The 27,947-nt window shown below is 39.5% G+C and overlaps 1 protein-coding gene across 10 annotated transcripts in view; it reads left to right on the plus strand.

The window, feature by feature from the left end:
- The window catches only part of fam49bb (family with sequence similarity 49 member Bb), a 198,066-nt gene extending 171,278 nt beyond the window's left edge, over nt 1-26,788 (plus strand). For 9 of the 10 annotated variants that reach the window (XM_072268289.1, XM_072268285.1, XM_072268293.1 and 6 more), the window contains 2 exons: nt 2,190-2,260; nt 26,039-26,788. In XM_072268289.1, the coding sequence (XP_072124390.1) occupies nt 2,190-2,260; nt 26,039-26,102 (135 nt within the window). In that variant the 3' untranslated portion in view covers nt 26,103-26,788. Of the gene's footprint in view, nt 1-2,189; nt 2,261-19,577; nt 19,647-26,038 lie in introns of all 10 variants that reach the window. The other variant, XM_072268294.1, reaches the window with a different exon arrangement.
- Nucleotides 26,789-27,947: the final 1,159 nt, after the last annotated feature.

The raw sequence follows: 27,947 nt of genomic DNA on the forward strand, positions 1-27,947 counted from the left end.
CATCATCAGAAAATTGTCTCCAACACTATCAATGACCTCATCAGCTCTGGAGAACTCCAATCCACTGCCACCAAACTTATAATTCCCCTACCCTACACTGCTCCCTTCTACCTCCTACCCAAGGTCCACAAACCTGACTTTCTTGGTAGGCCTGTTGTCCCTACCTGCTTCTGCCCTGCTGAACTCGTGTTTTCATACCCCGACTCCATTCTCTCCTCCTTGGTTCAGTCCCTTCCCACTTGTATCCATGACACTTCACATGCTCCGGATCTCTTCAACAACTTTCAAATCTCTGGTCTTGACTACCTGCTCTTTACCATGGATGTTCATTTGCTATACACTTCTCTCCCCCATCAAGAAGGCCTTAATGCTCTCTGCTTTTTCATCAAAAGAACCAACTAGTTCCCCTCCCACCACCATCTCCTCTGTCTGGCAGAGCTGGTCCTCACCTTCAACAATTTCTCCTTCATCTCCTCCCTCTTTCTCCAGACTCAAGGGGTCATTGTGGGCACTCACATAAGCCCCAGCTGTGCCTGCCTTTTTGTTGGCTACATAGAACAGTCCACATTCCATGAATGCTCCTCAACTCTTCCTTTGCTACCTGGATGACTGCATTTGTGTTGCTTCATGCACCCAAGCTGAGCTCGTCAATTTCATCAACTTTGCCTCCACCCTGTCCTTAAATTCACATGGTCCATTTCTGACACCTCCCTCCCCTTTTTTGATCTTTCTCTCTCCATCTCTGGAGACAAACTGTTAACTGACATCTCTTAGAAATCTACCAATTCCCATGGCTATTTTGACTATACCTCCTCCTACCCATCTCCTATAAAAATGCTGTTCCCTTTTCTCAGTTCCTTCGTCTCTGCCAGATCTGTTCCCAGGATGAGGCTTTCCTTTCCAAGACTTCAGAGATGTCTTCCTTCAAAGAATAGGGTTTCACTTCCTCCACCAATGATGCTGCCCTCACCCACACCTCCATTTCCTGAGCATCTGCGCTCACCCCATCTTCCTGCTGCCTTAATAGGGATAGAGTTCCTCTTGTCGTAACCTGCCACACTCACATGCCATCATTCTCTGCAACTTCTGCCATTTGCAAAAGGATCCTACCACCTAACATGTCTTTACTGTCCCCCCCCCCCACTTACACCCTCTCTGATTTCCTCAGGAATTGCTCCATCCATGTTTCCCTTGTCCATTCATACCTTCCCACTAATCCTCCCTCCTCGGACTTATCCCTCCAAGTGACCAAAATGCTATAACTACTCATTCACCTCTTTCATCAACTCCATTCAGGGCCCTAAACAATTCTACCAGTTGAGGAAATATTTCATCTGTGAATCTTTTGGGGTTGCCTCTTGTATCTGGTACTTCCAAAATGGCGGCCTCTACATTGGTGAGACACATCATATATTGGGGAACTGCTTTATCATGCACTTGTGCTCCATCCTCCAAAAGTGTAATTTTCCAATGACCAATTATTTTAATTCCTATCCCCATTCCTGATCTGATATGTTGATCCATGGCCCCTTCTTATGGCACGATAAGGTCACTCTCAGGGCGAAGGTGCAACACCTCATATTCTGTATAAGTAGCCTCCAACCTCATGGCATGAACATCGATTTCTCCTTCTGGCAAAATAAATTTTCCCTTCCTCGATTCCCCACTCTGGCCTCTTATGCCTTCTACTCACCTGCCTATCACCTCCCCCTGGTGCCCTGCCTTCTTCCTTTTCTCCTGTAGTCCATTCTTCTCTCCTATTAGATTCCTTCCTCTACTGCTCTTCATTTTTCCCACCCACTTGGCTTCATCTATCACCTACTAACTGTCCTCCTTACCCCCACCCCACCATCTTTTTATTCTGGCATCTACCCGCTTCCTTTCCAGTCCTGAAGAAGGATGTCAACCCGAAAAGTTAACTGTTAATTCATTTCCATAGATGCTACCTGACCTGCTGAGTTTTTGATGTGTTGCTTTGGATTTCCAGCATCTGCAGATTTTTTTGTGTTTATGTTAGTTTCAAATATTGATTGTCTTTGGGAACATTTACTACAGCTTGAATTACTGCCTGGTAGTTTATGCCGCCTCAGCAAAATGTTCTAATAGTAAAAGTGATATTCTAAATATGCTGAAGTAACAAATTTGCACCTTTAAAGAAACTAAAGGTTATACTGTTTTTATTTTTACAGATGAAAGGTTGCATAAAGGTCTTAAAGGATCAGCCTCCAAATAGTGTAGAAGGCCTTTTGAATGCTCTCAGGTAATTATAATTATTGCCTTAAATATTACAGAAAAAGTAAGAAATGTAAATTGCAAACCACTTAGTAAGGAATTTTGAAGTTTTATACCACGTGCACAGCACTCCCTAGAACACATAATTATTTAATGTTAGAAGATCTGGAAGATCAGAATAGTTATCTATGTTTGGAGCCAAAAGAGATAGGGGAGATCTTGAATGGATTTTTTGCATCTATATTTATTTGGAAGATGGATGCGAAGTCTATAGAAGTGAGGCAAAGCAGTAGCAAGGTTATGGACCCTACACAGATTACAGAGGAGGATGTGTTTGCTGTTTTGAGGCAAATTAGGGTGCATAAATCCCCAGGGCTTGACAAGGTGTTCCCTCGGACCCTGTGGGAGGCAAGCACAGAAATTGCAGGGGCCCGACCAGAGATATTTAAATCATCCTTAGCGACAGGTGAGGTAGCCGAGGATTGGAGGATAGCTAAAGTTGTTCTGCTGTTTAAGAAAAGCTCTAAAAATAAACCCAGGAAATTATATACTGGTGAGCTCGACATCAGTAGTTGGAAACTTATTGAAAGATATTCTAAGGGACCAGATATATGAGCATATGGATAGACATGGACTGGTTAGGGATTGTCAGCTTGTCTTTGTATGTGGCAGGTCATGTCTAACTAATCATCTAGATAACCAAAAATGTTGATGAAGGCAAGGCAGTGGATGTTATCTACATGGAATTTAGCAATGCATTTGACAAGGTCCCACATGGGAGGTTGGTCAAGAAGGGTCAGTCACTTGGCATTCAAGATGAGGTAATAAATTTGATTAGACATTGGCATTGTGGGAGAAGTCAGAGAGTGGTAGTTGATGATTGCCTCTGGAAGCCTGTGTACAGCGAGGAAGACTATCAAAGCTTACAGTGGGATCTAGACTAACTGAAAAAATAGCAGATGGAATCTAATGCAGACAAGTGATAGGTGTTGCACTTCCGTAGGACCAACCAGGGCAGGCCTTACACAGTGAACAGTAGAGCACGGAGGAGCATGGTAGAACAAACGGATCTGGGAATACAGGTACATAATTCATTGAAAGTGGCATCACAGGGTCATAAAGAAAGCTTTTGGCACATTGGCCTTCATAAATCAATGTATTGAGTACAGGAGATGGGATGTTATGTTGAAATATATTGAATTTGGAGTATTGTGTGCATTTTCGGTCACCTACCTACAGAAAAAATTTTAATAAGGTTGAAAGAGTACGGAGGAAAATTTACGAGGATGTTGCCAGGACTGGAAGACTTCAGTTATGAGGAAAGATTTAAATAGGTTAGGACTTTAACCTTTGGAACATGGGAGATTGAGAAGAGATTTGATTGATGTATACAAAATTATGAAGGGTATAGATAAGGGATATGCAAACAGGCTTTTTCCGCTGAGGTTGGGTGGTCTTCAGCTAGAAGGCAATGGTTAAGGGCGAAAGGTGAAAAGTTTAAGGGGAACATGAGGAAGAACTTCATTCAGAGGGCTGTGAGAGTGTAGAATGAGCTGCCAGCTCAAGTGGTGCATGCAAGCTCAATTTCAACATTTAAGTTTGGATCAGTACATGTACGTTAGGGATATGGAGGGCTTGTGGTCCAGGTGCTGGTTGATGGGAGTAGTCAGTTTGAATGATTCAGCTCAGACTAGATAGGCTGAAGGATCTGATCATGTTCTGTATTTTTCTATAACTTTAAGACTTAGTAATGAACTTGTGCTTTATCTGAAGTGAGAAATTGTTGTAAAGCAGTAGTGCACAATATTGCCAATTCTAAATTATGTAGAATTCATGCATTGCAATCGTGAATTAAATATGTACACGGGAATGTATGCAGGGACTTACACTTAGCTACTTTAAGAAAGGTTTGTTAAACATTACATACATCCATGCAAGCGTGTCTGTAGGCAACACTGTCTTTCATTACGTAATGCCATGTTACACACATCGATCATTTACATTCAGCACCCCCAGACCCACCTACCATTTTGCATTTGTGAATCAGGCTTTTCGGTAACCAAAATTATTGAAACATCTGCCCAACCAGCAACTCTGTTTCTTTATCCATCCATCAATTGCATCCTTCTGTCTGGCAACTGAATTGGTTAAAGTGAGCCAATTAGTAACCTTCGTGCCCCATTGAACCCAGAAATGAGCTTTTGAGTAAACGTGAATTTAAGGGTGGCATAGTAGCGTAGCATAAAGCTATTACAGCACCAACGACCACCAGTGGGTCCAAGCCCTGTTATCTATGAGGAGTTTGTACAGTTTCCCCTGACCATGTGGGTTTCCTCCCACATTCCAAAAATGTATAGGTTAGTAGGTTAATTAGTCACATGTCTCTAATTGGGCAGCATGGGCTCATTGGGCTGGAAAGGCTTTTTACTGTGCTGTATCTCCAGATGCCTTCCTGACTGGTCTCTAATCTTTCACTCACCACACACCTGAGCTTTTGCATGTTCTGATAATAGTATGATGTATTGCTTTTGGAATAATCAGAAATGTGCAACACTTTTTATGTGATATATTCCTTCTTAAAAAAACATACATTAAAAACAAATTTATGATGTGATTGTCAATGTAAGGAACGACTCAACATGTTGGCTAACAACCAGGATTTATTTAACATGTCAAAACAATTCATAGAATCTAGTTGCTGAAAAAAGACCAAGGATGAGCTAATTAGATCAAGAGTTATAATTTTGAAAAAAATTTGATAATTAATGTTGGGGGCGCCTTAATGACTATCTCCTGGTAGCACTCACATCGACAGTGCTTTGAGAGGTTGGTCATGACCAGACTGAACTCCTGCCTCAGCAAAGACCTGGACCCATTGCAATTTTCCTAGCACCACAATAGGTCAACAGCAGTTGCAATCTCAATGGCTAGCCACACAGCTTTAGACCACCTGGACAACACAAGCACCTACGTCAGGATGCTGTTCATTGACTATAGCTCAGCATTTAATACCATAATTCCCACAATCCTGATTGAGAAGTTGCAGAATCTGGGCCTCTGTACCTCCCTCTGCAATTGGATCCTCGACTTCCTAACCAGAAGACCACAGTATGTGCGGATTGGTGATAACGTATCCTCCTCGCTGATGATCAACACTGGTGCACCTCAGGAGTGTGTGCTTAGCCCACTGTTGTACTCTCAAAATACACATGACTGTGTGGCTAGGCATAGCTCAAATACCATCTATAAATTTGCTGACAATACAACCATTGTTGGTGGAATCTCAGGTGGTGATGGGAGGGTGTACAAGAGTGAGATATGCCAACTAGTGGATGGTGCTGCAGCAACAACCTGCCACTCAATAGTCAGTAAGACGAAAGAGCTGATTGTGGACTTCAGGAACGGTAAGACGAAGGAGCACGTACCAATCCTCATAGAGGGGTCTGAAGTGGAGAGAGTGAGCAGTTTCAAGTTCCTGGGTGTCAAGATCTCTGGAGATCTAACCTGGTCCCAACATATTGATGTAGTTATAAAGAAGGCAAGACAGTGGCTATTCTTCATTCGGAGTTTGAAGAGATTTGGCATGTCAACAAATACACTGAAAAACTTCTATAGTTGTACCGTGGAGGGCATTCTGACAGGCTGCATCACTGTCTTGTATGGAGGGGCGACTGCACAGGACTGAAAGAAGCTGCAGAAGGTTGTAAATCTAGTCAGCTCTATCTTGGGTACTAGTCTACAAAGTACCCAGGACATCTTTAGGGAGCGGTGTCTCTGAAAGGTAGCGTCCATTATTAAGGACCTCCAGCATCCAGGGCATGCCCTTTTCTCACTGTTATCATCAGGTAAGAGGTACAGAAGCTTGAAGGCACACACTCAGTGATTCAGGAACAGCTTCTTCCCCTATGGCATCCGATTCCTAAATGGACATTGAATCTTTGGACAATACCTCACTTTTTTAAAATATACAGTATTTCTGTTTCTGCAAGTTTTAAAAAATATATTCAATATATGTAATTGATTTGTTTATTTATTATTATTAAATTTATCTTTTTTTTTGTCTGCTATATTATGTATTGCATTGAGCTGCTGCCGCTAAGTTAACAAATTTCACGTCACATGCCAGTGATAGAACATAGAATAGTACAGCACAGTACAGGCCCTTCAGCCCACGATGTTGTGCCAACCCTAAAACTCTACCTCCCATATAAACCCCCACTTAAATTCCTCCATATACCTGTCTAATAGTCTTTTAAATTTCACTAGTGTATCTGCCTCCACCACTGACTCAGACAGTGCATTCCACGCACCAACGTAAAAACCCTTCCTCTAATATCCTCCTTGAACTTCCGACCCCTTACCTTAAAGCCATGTCCTGTTGTACTGAGCAGTGGTGCCCTGGGGAAGAGGCGCTGGCTATTCACTCTATCTATTCCTCTTATTATCTTGTACACCTCGATCATGTCTCCTCTCATCCTCCTTCTCTCCAAAGAGTAAAGCCCCAGCTCCCTTAATCTCTGATCATAATCTATACTCTCTAAACCAGGAAGCATCCTGGTAAATCTAATCTGTACTCTTTCCAATGCTTCCACATCCTTCCTATAGTGAGGTGACCAGAACTGGACACAGTACTCCAAGTGTGGCCTAACCAGAGTTTTATGGAGCTGTATCATTACCTCACGACTCTTAAACTTTATCCCTTGACTGATGAAGGCTAACACCCCATAAGTTTTCTTAACTACCCTATCTACCTGTGAGGCAACTTCCAGGGATCTATGGACATGTATCCCCAGATCCCTCTGCTCCTCCACACTACCAAGTATCCTGCCATTTACTTTGTACTCTGCCTTGGAGTTTGTCCTTCCAAAGTGTACCGCCTCACACTTCTCCGGGTTGAACTCCATCTGCCACTTCTCAGCCCACTTCTGCATCCTATCAATGTCTCTCTGCAATCTTCGACAATCCTGTACACTATCCACAACACCACCAACCTTTCTGTTGTCTGCAAACTTGCCAACCCACCCTTTTACCCCCACATCCAGGTCGTTAATAAAAATCACGAAAAGCAGAGGTCCCAGAACAGATCCTTGTGGGACACCACTAATCACAATCCTCCAATCTGAATGTACTCCCTCCACCACCACCCTCTGCCTTCTGCAGGCAAGCCAATTCTGAATCCACCTGGCCAAACTTCCCTGGATCCCATGCCTTCTGACTTTCTAAATAAGCCTACCGTGTGGAACCTTGTCAAATGCCTTACTAAAATCCATGTAGATCACATCCACTGCACTACCCTCATCTATATGCCTGGTCACCTCCTCAAAGAACTCTATGAGGCTTGTTAGACACCATCTGCCCTTCACAAAGCCATGCTGACTGTCCCTGATCAGACCATGATTCTTTAAATGCCTATAGATCCTATCTCTTAGAATCTTTTCAAACAGCTTTCCCACCACAGACGTAAGACTCACTGATCTATAATTACCTGGACTATCCCTACTACCTTTTTTAAACAAGGGGACAACATTCGCCACCCTTCAATCCTCCGGTACCATTCCCGTGGACAACGAGGACCTGAAGATCCTAGCCAGAGGCTCAGCAATCTTTTCCTTTGCCTCGTGGAGCAGCCTGGGGAATATTCCGTCAGGCCCCGGGGACTTATCTGTCCTAATGTATTTTAACAACTCCAACACCACCTCTCCCTTAATATCAACATGCTCCAGAACATCAACCTCACTCATATTATCCTCACCGTCATCAAGTTCCCTCTCATTGGTGAATACCGAAGAGAAGTATTCATTGAGCACCTCACTCACTTCCACAACCTCCAGGCACATCTTCCCACCTTTATCTCTAATTGGTCCTATCTTCACTCCTGTCATCCTTTTTTTCTTCACATAATTGAAGAACGCCTTGGGGTTTTCCTTTACCCTACTCACCAAGGAATTCTTATGCCCCCTTCTTGCTCTTCTCATCCCCTTCTTAAGCTCCTTTCTTGCTACCCTATATTCCTCAATAGACCCATCTAATCCTTGCTTCCTAAACCTCAAGTATGCTGCCTTCTTCCACCTGACTAGATTTTCCACCTCACTAGTCACCAATGGTTTCTTCATCCTACCATTCTTAATCATCCTCACCAGGACAAATTTATCCCTAACGTCCTGCAAGAGATCCCTAAACATCGACCACATGTCCATAGTACATTTCCCTGCAAAAACATCATCCCAATTCACACCCACAGGTTCTAGCCTTATAGCCTCATAATTTGCCAATCCCCAATTAAAAATTTTCCTGTCCTCTCTGATTCTATCCTTTTCCATGATAATGCTAAAGGCCAGGGAGCGGTGGTCATTGTCCCCCAGATTCTCATCCACTGAGAGATCTGTGACCTGACCCGGTTCATTACCTAGTACTAGATCTAGTATGGCATTCTCCCTCGTCGGCCTGTCCACATACTGTGACAGGAATCCGTCCTGGACACACTTAACAAACTCTGCCCCGTCCAAACCCTTGGAACTAATCAGGTGCCAATCAATATTAGGGAAGTTAAAGTCACCCATAATAACTACCCTGTTATTTTTGCGCCTTTCTAAAATCTGCCTCCCAATCTGCTCCTCGGTATCTCTGCTTCTACCAGGGGGTCTATAGAATACTCCCAATAGAGTAACTGTTCCTGACTTCCACCCATACTGACTCAAAAGAGGATCCTGCTACATTACCCACCCTTTCTGTAGCGGTAATAGCATCACTGACCAGTAATGCCACCCCTCCTCCCCTCCCCCCCCCATCCCTTTTAAAGCACTGATAATCAACCTGATTCAGAACCTACTGGCTGCCGATGGAGTTGCAGCGTTTTTATAATTACTCTTACTCTACTTAATTTACTGTTTCCAACTTGTTTTGAAAACTTACTTTTCAACACAATATTGTTTTACGATGAGTCGTGCCAATGCTACTAAAAAGGAAGAGGACCCTCCTGTAACTTTGGAATTTATTTTGGAGACACTTCGGAAGCATAAAAATGAACTTTAATAGGAGTTCCAGCAGGAATTCTGGCAACTCAGTGCTGAATTTAAACGATTGGATGTAAAATTGGATTCTATTCAAAAACCTTTAAGTGAACATGATAAATGGATAAAAGAGAATGAAGGCACTTGGGCGATCTTAGATGTGAAGACTGATGACTTGAAAAAGATCTGTGATAAACAGTCCAAGGCTAATGAAACATTTAAGACAGAAGATTATCGACTTAGAACATAGAAGCAGAAGAAATAACATATGTATTCTGGGTCTTAAAGAGTTAATGGAAAGGCAATCAGCCTTCGGAATTTTTTGCAAACCTTTTGGCTAATTTATTTCTGAATACTTTAACATCTCCACCTAAAATAGATCAAGCTCATAGATTGCCAGTATCAAGACCCCCTTCAGGAGAATGACCCCGTTCAGTGATAATTTGTCTTCACGACTTTCAAAGGAACTTATAATTTGTGAATGTTGTCGGAAAGGTATGATTGATTATGAAGGCCAGAAGATCAAAATTATGGAGGATTTTTCACCCAAGGGGTTGAATGAACAGTTCAAGTTTAAAAAAAGTGATGTCGGAGTTGTATAATAAAGGTGTTAAACCCTCTCTTTATTACCCCGCTTGTCTTAGAATCATTTTTAAAAATGTCTCTCAGAAATAGTTCTGTTCGACTCAGAATTTCTTAATTTCCGAATCAGTATCAGAAGTTTAATTGTTCAATAACTCTGTATATAAATCTATGTTGCGTCTGCCTGATGGATCCTTATTTTTTGAGAATCAGCAGTCTAACTATTCATTACTTTCTTTTACGAACAATTGTTTTTTTTTACTTTTGGTATAGAAACCATAGAAACATAGAAAATAGGTGCAGGAGTAGGCCATTCGGCCCTTCGAGCCTGCACCGCCATTTATTATGATCATGGCTGATCATCCAACTCAGAACCCCGCCCCAGCCTTCCCTCCATACCCCCTGATCCCCGTAGCCACAAGGGCCATATCTAACTCCCTCTTAAATATAGCCAATGAACTGGCCTCAACTGTTTCCTGTGGCAGAGAATTCCACAGATTCACCACTCTCTGTGTGAAGAAGTTTTTCCTCATCTCGGTCCTAAAAGGCTTCCCCTTTATCCTCAAACTGTGACCCCTTGTTCTGGACTTCCCCAACATTGGGAACAACCTTCCTGCATCTAGCCTGTCCAATCCCTTTAGGATTTTATACGTTGCAATCAGATCCCCCCTCAATCTTCTAAATTCCAACGAGTACCTCTGCATCTAAGTTTTTTGTACTTTTATTTCTTTGCTTAGAAAATTAAGGACTTAACATTAGTAAGTTTTTATTGAGTTAATACTTTCCAAATTAATATGTTCTGATTTTTCTTAGTTCTTTAAAATATTTTATACTATACTTCTTCATGTGCTTTTTTTTAAAAGAAGTTTAATTTTGCTCTTTTTTTTAATGTCATGTCTTGTTGGAATGCAGTTAGCCTTGGAAATTTTTTGGAGCTCAGCCAGTAAGTTGCTTTGGGAGGGCAATGCTGGTAGGTTTAGCTGTCGACTGCCCTTTGGTCGACTTTTTTTCTTTGGGTGGGGGGGCTGGATTTTTTTTTTCTATCAGCTGTTTGGTTCTCTTAGCTGCATTTGTTGCTTGGTTACTCTATCTTAAAGCTCATTGTTTAGATTTAATATACACCCCAGCGGTTTTTATTCTAACCTCTCCCTTAAGCAATATTTAAAATGGACCATTCTATTAATTTACCTAGTTTTAGGATTAAATCATCCTGTGAAATGTAGTAAGATTTTTAATTATATTAAGAAATTGAATGTCTCAATTACTTTTTTTTTTACAAGAAACACATGTTGGTAAATGTGATAATTTACGTCTTTTCAGCCGTTGGAAGGGTTTATTGTTTCATTCCTCATTTCAGGCTAAGGCTAGAGGAGTTTTGATTCTTATAGACAATTCAGTTTCCTTCGTTCAGCATAAAGTAGCGCCTGGTACCAATGGGCGTTTTGGTATAGTGTCAGGGAAATTAGATAATAAATTAATGGTTTTTGCTCATTTGTATGCCCCGAATATAGATGATCCAGGTTTTTTTGAACGCTTCTTTTCGCTTTTACAAGATTTAAGTCTGTATTCTCTGGTTTTAGGTGGAGACTTCAACTGTTGTTTAGAACTTTTTTTTTGATCATTCATCTTTTAAACAATTGACTTTTAGTAGATCTGCCTCCTTTATCCAATCTTTTTTAATGAAATGTGATATTGTTGATGTTCGGCGCTTTTTGCATCCAACAGATAAAGAGTACTCATTTTTTTCTTATGTTCATCATACGTATTCCAGGATTAATTTTTTTTTGTTGTTGATAGTCAATTGATTCCATTGGTTCGTTCCTGTGAATATAAAGAAATTGCTGTTTCAGATCATGCTCCTGTGTTTTTATCTTTAAATCTTCTGGGTGTCTCCCAAATAAACAGAATCTGGCATTTTAATCCAACCCTGTTATCTGATAAGGATTTAAAAAAATTTTTGGAGAGACAAAATACTCTCTTTTTTTGAAGAGAATATGCTAGAATAGACTTCTAGTCCTATGGGATGCTTTTTAAGGCTTATATTAGAGGACAAACTATTTCTTTTACTGCAAGTGTTAAGAAAAAAGCTAATAAGGAGAGAATTGCATTATCCAATCAGTTGAAACAGTTAGACCAAAAATATGCTTTGGCTCCAGACCCTGCTTTATATAAAAGACGTGTTGAAATTAAAACAAAATACGATCTGCTTTTAACTTATCCAATTGAAACTCAACTTTTAAAAGATAAAAGTCAGTTTTATGTTCATGGAGATAAAACGGGTAAACTATTGGCTAACCAGTTAAAGACCTTTATAGTTAAACGCCAAATTAGAAAAATTTGTAAAACTAATGATAAAACATCTGATCATTTAGAAATAAACGATACTTTTAGAGAATTCTATTCTAAACTGTATTGTTCTGATCCTCCTAAAGGTAATATTGTAATGAATAATTTCTTAGATTGATTAAATATTCCTACACTTTCTGATGATAATCGAAAATTGCTGGATCAACCCATTTCTTATGAGGAAATTGCCGAGGTTCACTCTTTGCACTCGGGGAAGGCTCAGGGTGGATTTTCCGGAGAGATTTATAAGGCTTTTACCTCTTTGCTTATACCTCACTTATATTCAGTTCTTTCGGAAATGTTGATACTAAAATTTTATCTAAACTTCTGGCTTGTAGAATTGAAAATATTTTGCCATCTATTATTTCCAATGATCAGACTGGATTTATCAAAAATCGATACTCCCACTTTAATATTCATCATTTATTGAATGTTATTTATTTTCCTTCTGAAGAGATATTGGAATGTTTGATATCTTTAGACGCTGAGAAAGCCTTTGATTGGGTTGAATGGAATTATTTATTTAAAACCTTAGAAAAAATTAACTTTGGGCCTGATTTTATTCAATGGATTAAATTACTTTATTTATCTCCCTCCACTCAGGTTCTTACTAACTCTCAGAATTCTAAACTATTTAAACTTCAACGTGGAACCAGACAAGGTTGTCCTTTGAGTCCTTTGCTTTTTGATTTGGTCTCAGAACCTTTAGCTATTGCTTTCTGGGAATTTAATGATATCACTGGTATTTTAAGGAGGGGTATTACTCACAAAGTGTCATTTTATGCTGATGACCTTTTGCTCTACATTTCTAATGTGGAGTCTTCTTTATTTTCTTTACTCTCCTGCTTTAGTCAGTTTTCAGGATATAAACTTAACTTTCTTAAGAGTGAACTTTTTCCTTTGAATAACTTGGTATTAGTTAATACTAACCTTCCTTTTAAAATTGTAAGAAATCAATTTACTTGGGCGTAACAATTACTAGGAATTATAAATTCCTTTTTAAAGAAAATTTTTCTACACTTCTGAATTATGTTAAGAAGCTACAATCAAATTGGTCACCCCTCTTTATCATTGATTGGCTGAATTAATTCTATTTAAATGAATATTTTGGGTAAATTTTTATATTTATTTCAGGCCGTACCTGTTTTTATTCCTAAATCCTTTTTTTGATTCTCTGGATTCTATTATATCTTCTTATATATGGAAAAATAAAATTTCTCGATTAAATGAAGTTCATCTTCAAGAAGCTAAAAAGAATGGAGGTTTAGCCTTACCCAATTTTAGGTTTTATTACTGGGCAGTCAATATACAGAATCTTACGTTTTGGTTATATTAATTGAGAGGTCTGTCTGGTTTGGGTTTCTGTAGAAGCTAATTCTGTTAATAAATTTTCTATCATATCTCTTCTCGGATCCTCAATTGCTTTACCTTTAAGTAATTTAACTGATAATTTTGTAGTTAAACCTTGAGGATTTGGGTACAATTTAGAAAATATTTTGGTTTATTGAGTTTTTCACTTTCAAGTCCCATTTTTTCTAACTTTTTTTTAAACTTTCTATGACTGATGTAGTTTTTAAAGAGTGGAATAGATTGGGTATTAAGTGTTTTCAGGATTTGTTTGTTGGAGATAGTCTCTCTTCATTTGAACAATTGTCTGCTAAGTATAGCCTACACAAAAATCACTTTTTTCGATATTTACAAATGAGACTTTTTCCATTCTCAAATACATACATTTCCTAAGAGTCCAGATAAGAATTTACTTGATACAATTTTTAATTTGAAACCCTTCCATAATGGATCTATATCTAATATTTATGGTATGTTGTTGGGAATGAGAAATATTCCTTCCTTTCTTTTTCAATCTTTTTATTATGTTTCAAGATTAAACATAACAATAATAGTAATGATACATAGAGATCGTGATTACAATAATAACAGTTAACATGTACAAGCACAAATTCCAAGTAGCAAATATAGTTTAGCCTCCCAATCTCATAGTAATTGACCATGAAAAAAATATTAATAAAGAGAGAAAAAGAAAACCCCCTAAACTAAAAAGAAACTAAACTAAAAAAAACAAACAAAGCTTGGGCTATCATATTTCCTCAGCTAAAATTATTTGTCGTTAACTCCGCTCCTTGATACATGGAAAAAAAATTACTACAAAGGATTCAGAAAGGGTCAACTTACATCATATGAAAATATTGAATAAATGGCCAAGTTTCTTCAAGTTTAACTGAAGGATCCATAGTACCACTCCTAGTTTTTTCCAAGTTTAGGTATGCTATCGTTTGGGAAAACCATTGAAATGTAGTGGGGGAATTAGAATCTTTCCATTTAAATAAAATGGATCTTCTGGCTATTAATGTAACAATTGCAATTAGATGGCAAGCTGACTTGGATAAACGACTAGAGTCTATCACTGGTAGTCCAAAAATTGCAGTAATAGGATGAGATGGTAAATCAATACGCAGAACTGCTGAAATAATATCAAAAATATCTTTCCAATATTTTTCTAAAAGAGGACAAGACCAGATCATGTGTGTCAAGGAAGCTACCTCAGAATTACATCTATCACAAATAGGATTTATATGGCAATAAAAACAAGCTAACTTATGCTTGGACCTATGAGCCCTGTGAACCACTTTAAACTGTATCAACGCAGACCCGAGGAAATCTGCAGATGCTGGAAATTCAAGCAACACACATTAAAGTTGCTGATGAATGCAGCAGGCCAGGCGGCATCTCTAGGACGTTTCGGCCCGCAACTTTGATGTGTGTTGCTTAAACTGTATCAAGGCATGTCTGGCACACATTTGACTGAATTGACTAATTGAAGAATTTTTTCCCATTTCTCTGTTGATAAAGATATTTGAAGTTCTCTTTCCCACTCATATTTAATTTTATCAGATGTACCTAGACGTATTTTCGTAATCAGATCTTAAATAATTGCTACTAAGCTCTTCTGAAAGGGGTTTAAACCTAAAAATATTTTTGGAACTTCAATTTGATGTGATATCGGAAAGGTAGATAAAGTAGTGTTCAAAAAGCTTCTAATCTGTAAATATATGAAAAAGTGTGATCTAGGCAAATTATATTTATTAGACAACTGTTCAAAAGTCATGAAACAGTCATCCATGAATAAATCACGAAAATATGTTATTCCCTTTTTTTTCCATAGAAAAAAGCTTGGTCAAAACTCGCGGATACCTCCTCTTATTTACCCCTCGATCGTGACCCCACTAAGGAGCACCAGCCCATTGTCTCCCACACCATCACCGACTTTATCCGCTCAGGGGATCTCCCATCCACTGCTACCAACTTTATAGTTCCCACACCAGACACTTCCCGTTTCTACCTCCTACCCAAGATCCACAAACCTGCCTGTCCTGGCCGACCTATTGTCTCAGCTTGCTCCTGCCCCACCGAACTCGTTTCTGCATACCTCGACACGGTTTTATCCCCCCTTGTTCAATCCCTTCCTACCTATGTTCGTGACACTTCTCACGCTCTTAAACTTTTCGATGATTTTAAGTTCCCTGGCCCCCACCGCTTTATTTTCACCATGGATGTCCAGTCCCTATATACTTCCATTCCCTATCAGGAAGGTCTCAAAGCTCTAGGCTTCTTTTTGGATTCCAGACCTAATCAGTTCCCCTTTACCACCACTCTGCTCCGTCTAGCGGAATTAGTCCTTACTCTTAATAATTTCTCCTTTGGCTCCTCCCACTTCCTCCAAACTAAAGGTGTAGCTATGGGCACCCGTATGGGTCCTAGCTATGCCTGCCTTTTTGTTGGCTTTGTGGAACAATCTATGTTCTGTGCCTATTCTGGTATCTGTCCCCCACTTTTTCTTCGCTACATCGACGACTGCATTGGCGTTGCTTCCTGCACGCATGCAGAGCTCGTTGACTTTATTAACTTTGCCTCCAACTTTCACCCTGCCCTCAAGTTTACCTGGTCCATTTCCGACACCTCCCTCCCCTTTCTAGATCTTTCTGTCTCTGTCTCTGGAGACAGCTCATCCACTGATGTCTACTATAAGCCTACTGACTCTCACAGCTATCTGGACTATTCCTCTTCTCACCCTGTCTCTTGCAAAAACGCCATCCCCTTCTCGCAATTCCTCCGTCTCCGCCGCATCTGCTCTCAGGATGATGCTTTTCATTCTAGGACGAGGGAGATGTTCTTTTTTAAAGAAAGGGACTTCCCTTCCTCCACTATCAACTCTACTCTTAAACGCATCTCCTCCATTTCACGTACATCTGCTCTCACTCCATCCTCCTGCCACCCCACTAGGAATAGGGTTCCCCTGGTCCTCACCTACCACCCCACCAGCCTCCGGGTCCAACATATTATTCTCTGTAACTTCCGCCACCTCCAACGGGATCCCACCACTAAGCACGTCTTTCCCTCCCGCCCCCCACCTCTGCTTTCCGCAGGGATCGCTCCCTACGCGACTCCCTTGTCCATTCGTCCCCCCCATCCCTCCCCACTGATCTCCCTCCTGGCACTTATCCGCGTAAGCGGAACAAGTGCTACACATGCCTTTACACTTCCTCCCTTACCACCATTCAGGGCCCCAAACAGTCCTTCCAGGTGAGGCGACACTTCACCTGTGAGTCGGCTGCGGTGATATACTGCGTCCAGTGCTCCCGATGTGGCCTTTTATATATTGGCGAGACCCAACGCAGACTGGGAGACCGCTTTGCTGAACACCTACGCTCTGTCTGCCGGAGAAAGCAGGATCTCCCAGTGGCCACACATTTTAATTCCACATCCCATTCCCATTCTGACATGTCTATCCACGGCCTCCTCGACTGTAAAGATGAAACCACACTCAGGTTGGAGGAACAACACCTTATATTCCGTCTGGGTAGCCTCCAACCTGATGGCATGAACATCGACTTCTCTAACTTCCGCTAATGCCCCACCTCCCCCTCGTACCCCATCTGTTACTTATTTTTATACACACATTCTTTCTCTCACTCTCCTTTTTCTCCCTCTGTCCCTCTGAATATACCCCTTGCCCATCCTCTGGGTCCCCCCCCCCCTTGTCTTTCTTCCCGGACCTCCTGTCCCATGATCCTCTCGTATCCCTTTTGCCAATCACCTGTCCAGCTCTTGGCTCCATCCCTCCCCCTCCTGTCTTCTCCTATCATTTTGGATCTCCTCCTCCCCCTCCAACTTTCAAATCTCTTACTCACTCTTCCTTCACTTAGTCCTGACGAAGGGTCTCGGCCTGAAACATCGACTGCACCTCTTCCTAGAGATGCTGCCTGGCCTGCTGCGTTCACCAGCAACTTTTATGTGTGTTGCTTGAATTTCCAGCATCTGCAGAATTCCTGTTGTTTGTGTTTTTAATAAAAATAGCAGATTTGTTTGGAAAAGCCTGTTTGGACGTAGACCTATCCATCATAGGATTCAAACAGCAATTAAAATCACCGCCTGTTATTAACATATATTCATTTAAATTCGGAAGAGATACAAATAAGTGTTTAAAAAATTCAGAATAATCGATATTTGGTGCATAAACATTAACCAAAACTACTTTTTGGTTATAAAGTAAACCAGTAATTATTTGAAATCTACCATAGGGATCTGAAACTACATCATAATGAACAAACGAGATCAAAGAATCTATAAAAATGGAAACCCCTTTCACTATGGTTGATGACGTTTGATTGAAACTGTTGTCTTTTCCAAAACCTAAAAAAAGCGCTGATTATCCTTCTTCCTCACATGAGTCTCCGGCGCAAAAATAATCTGAACATTCAATCTCTGAAAAACTTTTAAGATCTTTTTCCATTTAATTGGATGATTCAGACCAATTGTGTTCCATGAAACAAAGTTAATAATATTATCCATTTTCTTTAAATAATCCATATGGTAAGCAAAGGGTTAACCAAATTGCACAGGAAACTCACTAATCAGGAAGAGGAACAGAAGTTTAAAGAGGAGCCGGAAGTTACGACAATACAGACATTTTTGTAGTTTCAAGTCAGCCCAAGTGAAAAAAAAAGTAAGACTACCTCCCTCCTCCCCACCACAAAGCCCAGAAACCTAGCCAGTAGGCAGCTAGTATACTAAGAACCGCACAATCCCCACCTCTCTGATGGCAAATCTCCAATTATAAAAAATAAAATAAAAAAAAAACACCCATAGTCTGAACATTACAAGTGGAATGCCAAACATAGTTGGATGAAAAAAAAAGCAATCCTTTACCAACCATTTTAGGAGATCTGGTCTTCAGAAATAGAGTACAATCTTAATATTTCAAAAAACGTCAAATGATCAGCATGTCGAAGTCTTAATAATTTTCTAAAATAGTTAAGGAAAAGAAAAGGGATGTTAACATAGAACAGATATAAGCGAAAACAAAATACCAGAAAACTTAGCCCAAGGCCAAAGCTCTACGAACGTAAAATGTCAGAATCTATATGCTGGTTATAAAGTAATAAACCAGGTGTATACAAACTCAAAAGAATGGTAAATTAATTAAACATACGAGCTCAAGAAACGTTCTTCGAAAAATTGTTGTGCATCGACCATAGTTTTAAACCATTTAAACAAATTATTGGGTAAAACAACTCTTAAGCAGGCAGGGTATAACAGCAAGGCGAAAGTTTCTTTGGTGTAATTCCAACATCAGCGATCTAAAACACAATCCATCAATAGTCTAAACATTATAAATGTAATGCCAAACAGAGCTAAATGAAAAAAAAAACAATCCTTTACAGACCATTTTAAAAGACCTGGTATTAAGAAATACAACAGAGTACAATCTTAATAACTTTTCAAGAAAAATCAAATGATCACCAAATCAAAGTCTTAATAATTTTCGAAAGTGGACATTTAAGAGTATAAAAAAATAAGGTAATCAAGGGAAAGAAAAGGGATATTAACACAGAGCGGACATAAGCGAAAACAAAATACCATAAGACTCAGCCCAAGGCCAAAGCTCTACGCATGTAAAATGTCCAAATCTATATGCTGATTATTAACTAATAAACTAGGTGTATACAAACTGAAAAGAACGGTAAATTAATTAAACATCTGAGCTCAAGGAAAGTTTTTCGAGAAATTGTTGTGCGTCTTCCATGGTTTTAAACCATTTAAATGAATTATTGGGTAGTACAACTCTTAAGCAAGCAGGGTATAACAGCGCCAGGCGATAATTCCTTTGAAATAATTCCGACATTACCAATCTAAAGCACAATCTTTCTTGGAATACCTCAGGGCAATAATCTTCAACCAAACGAAACTTAAGATTTTGATGAACAATAATTCCTCTCCAACAAGCAATTTGAATTAAGTGCTCCTTAGTACTCATGTAATGAAACCGGAAAATAACGGGACGCGGATGTAACTCTTTCGACTGTTTTGGTTTTAACGAACGGTGTGCAGAATCGAGTACCGGAGGGGAAGAGAAGACTTCCTGGCCAAAGACTTCCATTAAAAATTGAGGAAAAAAAAGTTAGTAAGGTCTCTGTTATCAACATCTTCACTGAGTCCTATTGTTCGCAAATTCTGTCTGAGACTGAGACTCTCCAAATCAATAATCTTGGCTTTATACTGCTCCAATGTACAAGTAGTCAAATTTAATTTCTTTTCCAAAGAGTTCATTCTGGAATCTCTCTGATTCCCCGTTTCAGTAAACTCTGAAATTTGCTGTTGCTGTTTTTCGCTCTCTTTTCAATTTACTTTGATTCTCCTTCAACATTGCTTCCAATCTCTTGTCGAGTTTTTCATCCAATAAATTCAAGATAGCTTGCAAAGTAAGTTGAGGCTGTTTAGATTGTTCGAAAGTACCTTCCTTCTTCCCGTTTCCATTTTCAGTTTCTTTGCCTTCGGCTAGTGCCTTTCTTTGTCTAGACATTTCCGTCGATTAAAGTTCAAAATTCAAACATATAAAGGTATTAAAGGCACTTCAATATATATAATAGAAGGGTGATAAGAAATTGCAAAATGTCTGGATCCCAGCCAAAAATAACCGACTCCATCTAGCGCCACTAAGAGAGTCAAAATATTCCTTTAGACAAAATTTTAAATCTCTGGGAACAAGATTTATCCAATTTCCGAGGATACTTGGAATGAAATTTTTAAATTGGTTAGTACCTCATCGTTATGTGCCCGTCATTCCCTTCTACAATTTAAAGTGGTTCATAGGGCCCACATGACTAAAGATAAGCTCTCCCATTTTTATTCAGATATATCTCCCTATTGTGATAGATGTAACAATGGAGAAGGTTCACTAATTCATATGTTTTGGACTTGTCCGAGTCTTGAAAAATATTGGAAGGAAGTATTCCAAACTTTTTCTGTGCTTTTTAAAATAAATTTTAAACCTTTGACTGCCTTATTTGGTATTGTTGGAGGAAATGATATTATTTTGGAGATGCATGATTTGCACATTTTGGCCTTTATTTCTCTTATAGCCAGGAGGGCATTGTTGCTTAAGTGGATGAATGCCACTCCGCCTACTCATACTCATTGGTTAAATGATGTTATGTCATGCTTAAATTTAGAGAAGATTGGCTGTTCAATTTCTGAACCTAGACAAGATTTTTTAACATTGTGGGGACCTTCTTTGAATTATTTTCAAAATCTTTGATTTGCTATTAAGCAAAGATGTTGGCTAATAATATGTTTTATTATTTGATAAGGATTTTTTCCTTTTTTAACCAAACAGCTGCTTTTTTTCTGGTAGTGGGTTTAGATTTTTTTTGTATAATAAAATTATCTCCTTTCAATATTATGTTTAAATTTAATGTATATGGATATGGGGTAATGAGACTACATTTGTGATTTCAATATGTTGTAATCCATATATATATTATATATCCTACTTTACTCTTTTTAATGTAAGAAATCAATAAAAATATTGAAAAAGGAAGATAATAAATCTGATTCTGAGAAGTAGGTTTCAAGAGGAGGAAAATTTTAGCAGAGGTTAAGGAAATTCTAGAGTTTGGTATCTGTGCCTGGGGTGGCAGGTCCATGAGAAACCAAACATGGTTAATTACCTAAGTGTATTGAGTGGAAGGAGTTAGGCTAGTCTGCAGAAGTTGGAAAATACTGTAGCAGTGACAAAGCTTTGGGTCTCTATTTGTTCCAGTTTAGAATAATTCACCATTCAATAGGTTTCAATGAGGCCATCCCTCATTCTCCTGAATTCTAATGAATACAGACCCAGAGCCATCCAATGCTCTTCAAATGTTTAACACTAGAATCATTTCCATGAACCTCCTTTGAACCCTCCCCAGTGTCAGCACATCCTTTCAAGATAAGGGGCCTAAAACTGCACACAATACTCTAAGTGAGGCCTTGCCGGTGTTTTATAAAGTCTCAACATTGGATTCTTGTTTTTATATTCCAGTCCTCTTGAAATGAATGCTAACATTGCATTAGCCTTCCTCACCACAGATTCAACCTGCAAATTAACCTTTAGGGAATCCTGCACAATGACTCCCAAGTCCCTTTCCACCTCAGTATTTTTGTATTTTCTCAACCCTTTCATTTCTTCTACCAAAGTGCTTGAGCGTACACTTCCTGACATTGTACTTCTGCTATTTCTTTGTTCATTCTCCTAATCTATTAAGTCCTTCTGTAGCCTCTCTATTTCCTCAAAACTACCAGAAAACACTCCCTTTATTCCCAATCTTTGCCCCTGTCAAAGAGCCAATGCTTTATCCATGCTAGAATCTTTACTGTAATACCATGGGCTTGTGAGTTGTTAAGCAGCTTCATGTGTGGCACCTTGTCAAAGGCCTTCTGAAGATCCAGGTACACAATATCACCCAAATCTCCTTTATCTATCCTGCTTGTTATTTCCTCAAAGAATTCCAATAGATTTGTCAGGCAAGAATTTCTCTTGAGGAAACCATGCTGATGAGAGATTATTTTATCATGTGCCTCCAAGTACCCCAAGACCTCACCCTTAATAATCAACTGCAACATCTTCCCAACCAACCACTGAGGTTCGACCAATTGGCCTATAATATCCTTTCTTCTACCTCTCTCCCTTCTTGAAGAGTGGAGTGACATTTGCAATTTTCCAGTCCTCCAGAACCCTTCTAGAATCTAATGATTCTTGAAAGATCATTACTAATACCTGTATAATCTCTTCAGCCACCTCTTTCAGAACACTGGGTGTACACCATCTGATCCAGGTGACTACCTTCAGACCTCTCAGTTTCCCAAAAGCTTTTTCTCTAGTTACGGTAACTTCACATACTTCATGACCCCAATACTCCAATATACCACCATTCTGCTAGTGTATTCCACAGTGAAGACTGATGCAAAATACTTATTCGGTTTGTCTGCCTTTTCATTGTCCCCCATTATTACCTCTCCAGCATAGTTTTCCAGCAGTCTGATATTCATTCTCACCTCTCATTTACACTTCATGTATCTGAAGAAACCTTTGGTATCCTCTTTAATATTATCGAGTAGCTTACTTTCGTATTCTATCTTTACCTTAATGACTTTTTTAGTTGCCTTGTGTTGGTCTTTAAAAGTTTCCCTCTCCTCTGCCAACATCCCTGCCAGTGTATTTTTCCTATAAATTCTGGCCTATCAATTCTCTCATGCCTCTGTAATTCCCTTTACTCCACTGTAATACTGATACATCTGACTTTTAGCTTCTCAAATTTCAGGGTGAATTCACTCATATTATGGTCACTTGCCCCTAAGGGTTCTTTTACCTTAGGGTTTCTAATCAATTCTGGTTCATTGCATAACACCCAGTCCAGAATAGCTGACCCCCAGTGGGCCCAACCACGGGCTGCTCTAAAAAGCCATCTCATAGGCATTCTAGAAACTCCTCCTCTTGGGATCCAGCACCAGATTTTCCCATTCTACCTGCATATTAAAATCTCCCATATCTATTGTAACATTGCCCTTTTAGCATGCATTTTTTATTTCCAATTGTAATTTGTAGGAAAACATACTTTCTACTGTTTGGGAGTTTGCATACAACTCCCATCAGGGTCTTGGCTCTATCCACAATGACTTAACACCTTTCGGCCCCATATCACCTCTTTCTAATGATTTGATTTCATTTTTTTTTACCAACAGAGCAAGGCCACCCCCTCTGCCTTCTTGCCTGTACTTACATTAGAAATGGTATCCTTGGACATTAAGCTCCCAGCTATAAGCTTCTTTCAGCTATAATTCATTGATACTTACAACATCATACCTGCTACTGTGCTGCAAGTTCATCTGCCTCATTCTGTATACCGTGTACATTCAAATATACCTTCATTTCTGTATTCATCTTTTTTTGTCTGACTTTTATGTTGCAACTCATTCTGTTGACTGTAATTTTCACCTATCAGCAGCCTCTCCTCACTATGCATTGCCTCTGTAAACCATCTACCTCATCTTCAGCACTATTATCCACCTTTTCTATGACATTTCTTGCATTGAAATATATGCAGCTAAGGATAATAGTTGCACCATGCTCAACCTTTTCACTTCTAATTTTGTCTGATGTCTTACCAACATCTGCCTTCAGAACCTCTCCAGTAACTGTTCTGGCACTCTGGTTCCCATCCCCCTGTAAATCTAGTTTAAACCCCACCCTGCATCTGCAGCCTCTTGTGTCTCCAAGCTGCCATACAATCTATTTAATCTGAACCAATCCCCTCTATTTCCTTGTAAATGTATCTATCTTCACATTAAAGGCAGCCACCTCAACAGCTTCAACTTGGTTGCAGGTACAACCTTCTAGCTAGGCTCTGGATAGAGAATCTTGTCTCAAACTTCTAGTAAGTTGTATATCTCTAGTTTTGTATAAGGATCTGAATTCATTTATCCTTTATCATTTCAATGTGTTCTATATCCACCAGTGGCCTCTTTATAAGTTGGGCCTTTAGGCAAGATCCTTCTATCATAAAGTTGTATAGCATAGAACCAGTCCATGCCAATTGTGATGCATAACGATATTAATATTAGACGCATATCCCTAGTCCTGTCCAAGTATCTTCAAGAAGCAGTCCATGCCAATTGTGATGTGTAATGATATTAATATTAGACCCATATCCCTAGCCCTGTCCAAATATCTTCTAAGTATTGTAATTGTTTTTTGCCTCAACCGCCTCCTCTAACTGTTTGTTCCATACAACCACTTCCCTCAAATCTTAAACACAGGATGTTCTGCAGATGCTGGAAATATAGATAGCATACACAAAATGCTGGAGGAAATCAGCAGTGTCAGTGGAGGGGAATAAAGAGCCAGTATTTTAGGCTTTATGTCCACTCTATTCCTTTCATGCTTGACCTGCTGAGTGTCCTTCAGGTCGTTCAAGTTTGTCCCCTCATGCTGTAAAAACCTTATATAGTTGGTAATGTTTTGCAGAACTGTTTGCTCTGGTCATGCAATAAAAAATTATTATCAGAGTATATACACGTCACCACATACAACCCTGGGATTCTTTTCCTGTGGGCATACTTGGCAAATCTATAGAGCAGTAACTAACAGGATCAACCGACAACAAACTGGGCAAATGCAGATATAAATAAATAGCAATAAATAACAAGATAAAAGATTCCTTAAATGGGTGTAGTTATCCCCTTTTGTTCAAGAGCCTGATAGTTGAGGGGTGGTAACTGTTCTTGAATATGGTGATGCAAGTCCTGAAGCACTTGTGCCTTCTACCTGATGGCAGCAGTGAGAAGAGAACATGGCCTTGATTATGAGGATCTGTGATAATGGATGTTGCTTTCCTATGGCCATGTTTCATGTAGATGTGCTCAATGGTTGGGGGGGAGGGGTGGGCGTTTTACCCCTGATGTACTGGGCCAAATGGACACTTTTTGTAGGATTTTTTACTCAAAGGCACTGGTGTTCAAAAGGCAGTAGCCTCTTTATTAGGTACAGAAATGGAATCCAGTATGGTCTTCTGCTGTGGTAGTCCATCCACTTCAACATTCGATGAGTTGTGCACTCAAAGATGCTGCTCTACACACCACTTTTGTAACACATGTTACCTGAGTCACTGTCACCTTCCTGTCAGCTTGAACCAGTCTGTACTACTCTAACCATGCCATCTGTTACCAGCAATCATTAATTATATAGTCAAAGTCACTTAGATCACATTTCTTCCCCATTCTGATGTTTGGTCTGAACAACAACTGAATCTGTTGACCATGTCTGCATGCTCTTATGTATTGAGTTGCTGCCATGTGATTGGCTGATATTTACATGAATGAGCAGGTGTACTTAATTATGTGGCCACTGGATGAATACCATTGACCGACTGCCAATAATCTTGGGCCCCACATATCAGAAAGGATATGTTGTTATTGGGGAGAGTACAAAGGAGGTTCACGGGAATGATTCTGCGAATGAAGGGGTTAACATGAGCATTTGGGAGCTTTGGGCCTGTACTCACTGGAATTTAGAAGGATGCAGCGGGATCTCATTGAAACCTACCAAATATTGAAAGGACTAGATAGGGTGGATGTGGAGAGGATGTTTCCCATGGTGGATGTATCCAGAACTAGAGGGCACAGCCTCAAAATTGAGGGTGACTTTTCAGAACAGAGGTAAGGAGGAATTTGTTTTTAGCCAGAGAGTAGTGAATCTGTGGAATGCTCTGCCACAGACTGCGGTGGAGGCCAAGTCCATGGGTATACTTAAGGTGGAAGTAGATAGTTTCCTGATTGGGTCAGGGCATCAAAGGATATGGTAAGAAGGCAGGTGTGTGGGGTTGAGTCATAATGGAATGGTGAAGCAGATTTAAATGGCCTAATTCTGCTCCTATGTCTTATGATCTTATGGACCACAAAATAGTTATGTCCCTTTATCTGTAATAATCGCATTAATTGAAGTATTGTTTTAAAGCCAATGTTCTTCATTCTAGGTACACCACCAAGCATTTGAATGATGAGACTACCTCCAAGCAAATCAAGACAATGTTGCAATAAAGAATAGCAACAGAGCTGGCTACTTAAAACAGTATTCTGCCATGACTGAGATGCACAGATGTGTTTTTAATGTTTAAAAGACTGCAACTGCTTTTTTTTTCTTTTTTAAAAAATGTGTTCCTTCTCTTAAAACAAAATAGCTAAACTTTGTTTCTGTGCCAAACTCTCTCGATACATAAACAGTGCAAAAAGTATTTACTCTGTTTCACATGTGGATGGATGAATGGAGCATATAGACAGCTACTATTCACAAGCTGGGTGTCTTTGTACATGTGAAGAGATTCCGGATCTTGGCCTAAGAGAGATGAAAATCTTTCTAATGATTAATATTTAATACTGCTTCTGCATGATAAGCTTTGTCATGCCGTGTAAAACTTAAAAAAAATCATTTTCTATTGCAGCTTCATCATGCGCAGCCATTAAAAAAATTGAACAGATGTTAAATTAACTATATAATGTTTTATTGCACAAAAAGGTACCTAGCACAACAGACTATAAGATACTATGTGTCTGTTTTGTTAATACTTCAGTTTGCATTGAATCATTTTGTACGAGTGTATGTAAGTTTAACATTCATTATACTAACGTTAAATCGTTATGTGTGCGTAACAGATGCGAATGCATGTACATGTAAAATTGGCAGCTGTGGATCAATAAAAATGAGCTTTTGTTTTTCTAAAACCTGACTAATGAGATTTGAACATATATATTTTTCTGGCCGTCACCTTACACTATATTTACCAAGACTTATCCTTTTGAATTCTAAAGTTATATTTCAGCCCAACTACTATATCCATGATATATTTTAACATGGTTTTAAATAAAAATATATTCATTTAAAGTGACTGCTTATTTTCTACACAAAAATAATCTCAGAATCTGAACACATTCAAACATAAATTGGTTAAAGTTCACATTCAGCAGTAAAGTGTGGAATAAAATCAGAACATGCTGGAGATACTGACCAGGTCATGCAGCGTAGTCATAGAGCAGTGCAGAAACAGGCCTTCCCATCTAGTCTGTGCTGAACTGTTACTGTCTAATTGCATTTAACCCATCGAGTCTACTCAGCCATTCCATCATGGCCTATCCTGGATCCCACTCAACCCCATACACCTGCCTTGGCATAACTTTTGATGCCCTGACCAACCAGGAAACTATCAACATCAGTCTTAAATATACCCACAGACTTGTCCTCCACCTCATTCTGTGACACAGCATTCTACAGATTCTCTACTCTCTGGCTGAAAAAAGCGTCCTCCTTACGTCTATCCTAAAAGGTCGCCCCTCAATTTTGAGGCTGTGTCCTCTAATTCTGGATACACCCACCATAGGAAATATCTTCTCCACATCCACCCCATCTAGTCCTATCAACATTCGGTAGGTTTCAATAAGATCCCCACACATTCTTCTAAATTCCAGTGAGTACAGGCCCAAAGCTGCCAAATGCTCCTCATATGTTAACCCCTTCATTCCCAGAATCATCCTCATGAACCTCCTTTGGACTCTCCCCAATGACAACATATCCTTTCTGATATATTGGGCCCAAAACTGTGGCAGTTGGTTAATGGTATTCACCCAGTGGCCACATAATTAAGTACACCTGCTTGTTAATGCAAATATCAGCCAATCAACCTCTCCCAGGACTCTGGGATGTAGTCCACCTGGTCCAGGTTACTTATCCACCTTAAGACCTTTCAATTTGCCTAGCGCTTTTTCCTTTGTAATAGCAATGGCACGCACTCCTGCTCCCTGACACTCTCGGACCTCTGGCACACCGCTAGTGTCTTCCACAGTGAAGACAGATGCAAAGTACCCATTAAGTTCATCTGCCATATCTTTGTC

This window comes from Mobula birostris, chromosome 9 (genome assembly GCF_030028105.1).
Source record: "Mobula birostris isolate sMobBir1 chromosome 9, sMobBir1.hap1, whole genome shotgun sequence".
In the NCBI taxonomy this organism is placed as follows: domain Eukaryota; kingdom Metazoa; phylum Chordata; class Chondrichthyes; order Myliobatiformes; family Myliobatidae; genus Mobula; species Mobula birostris.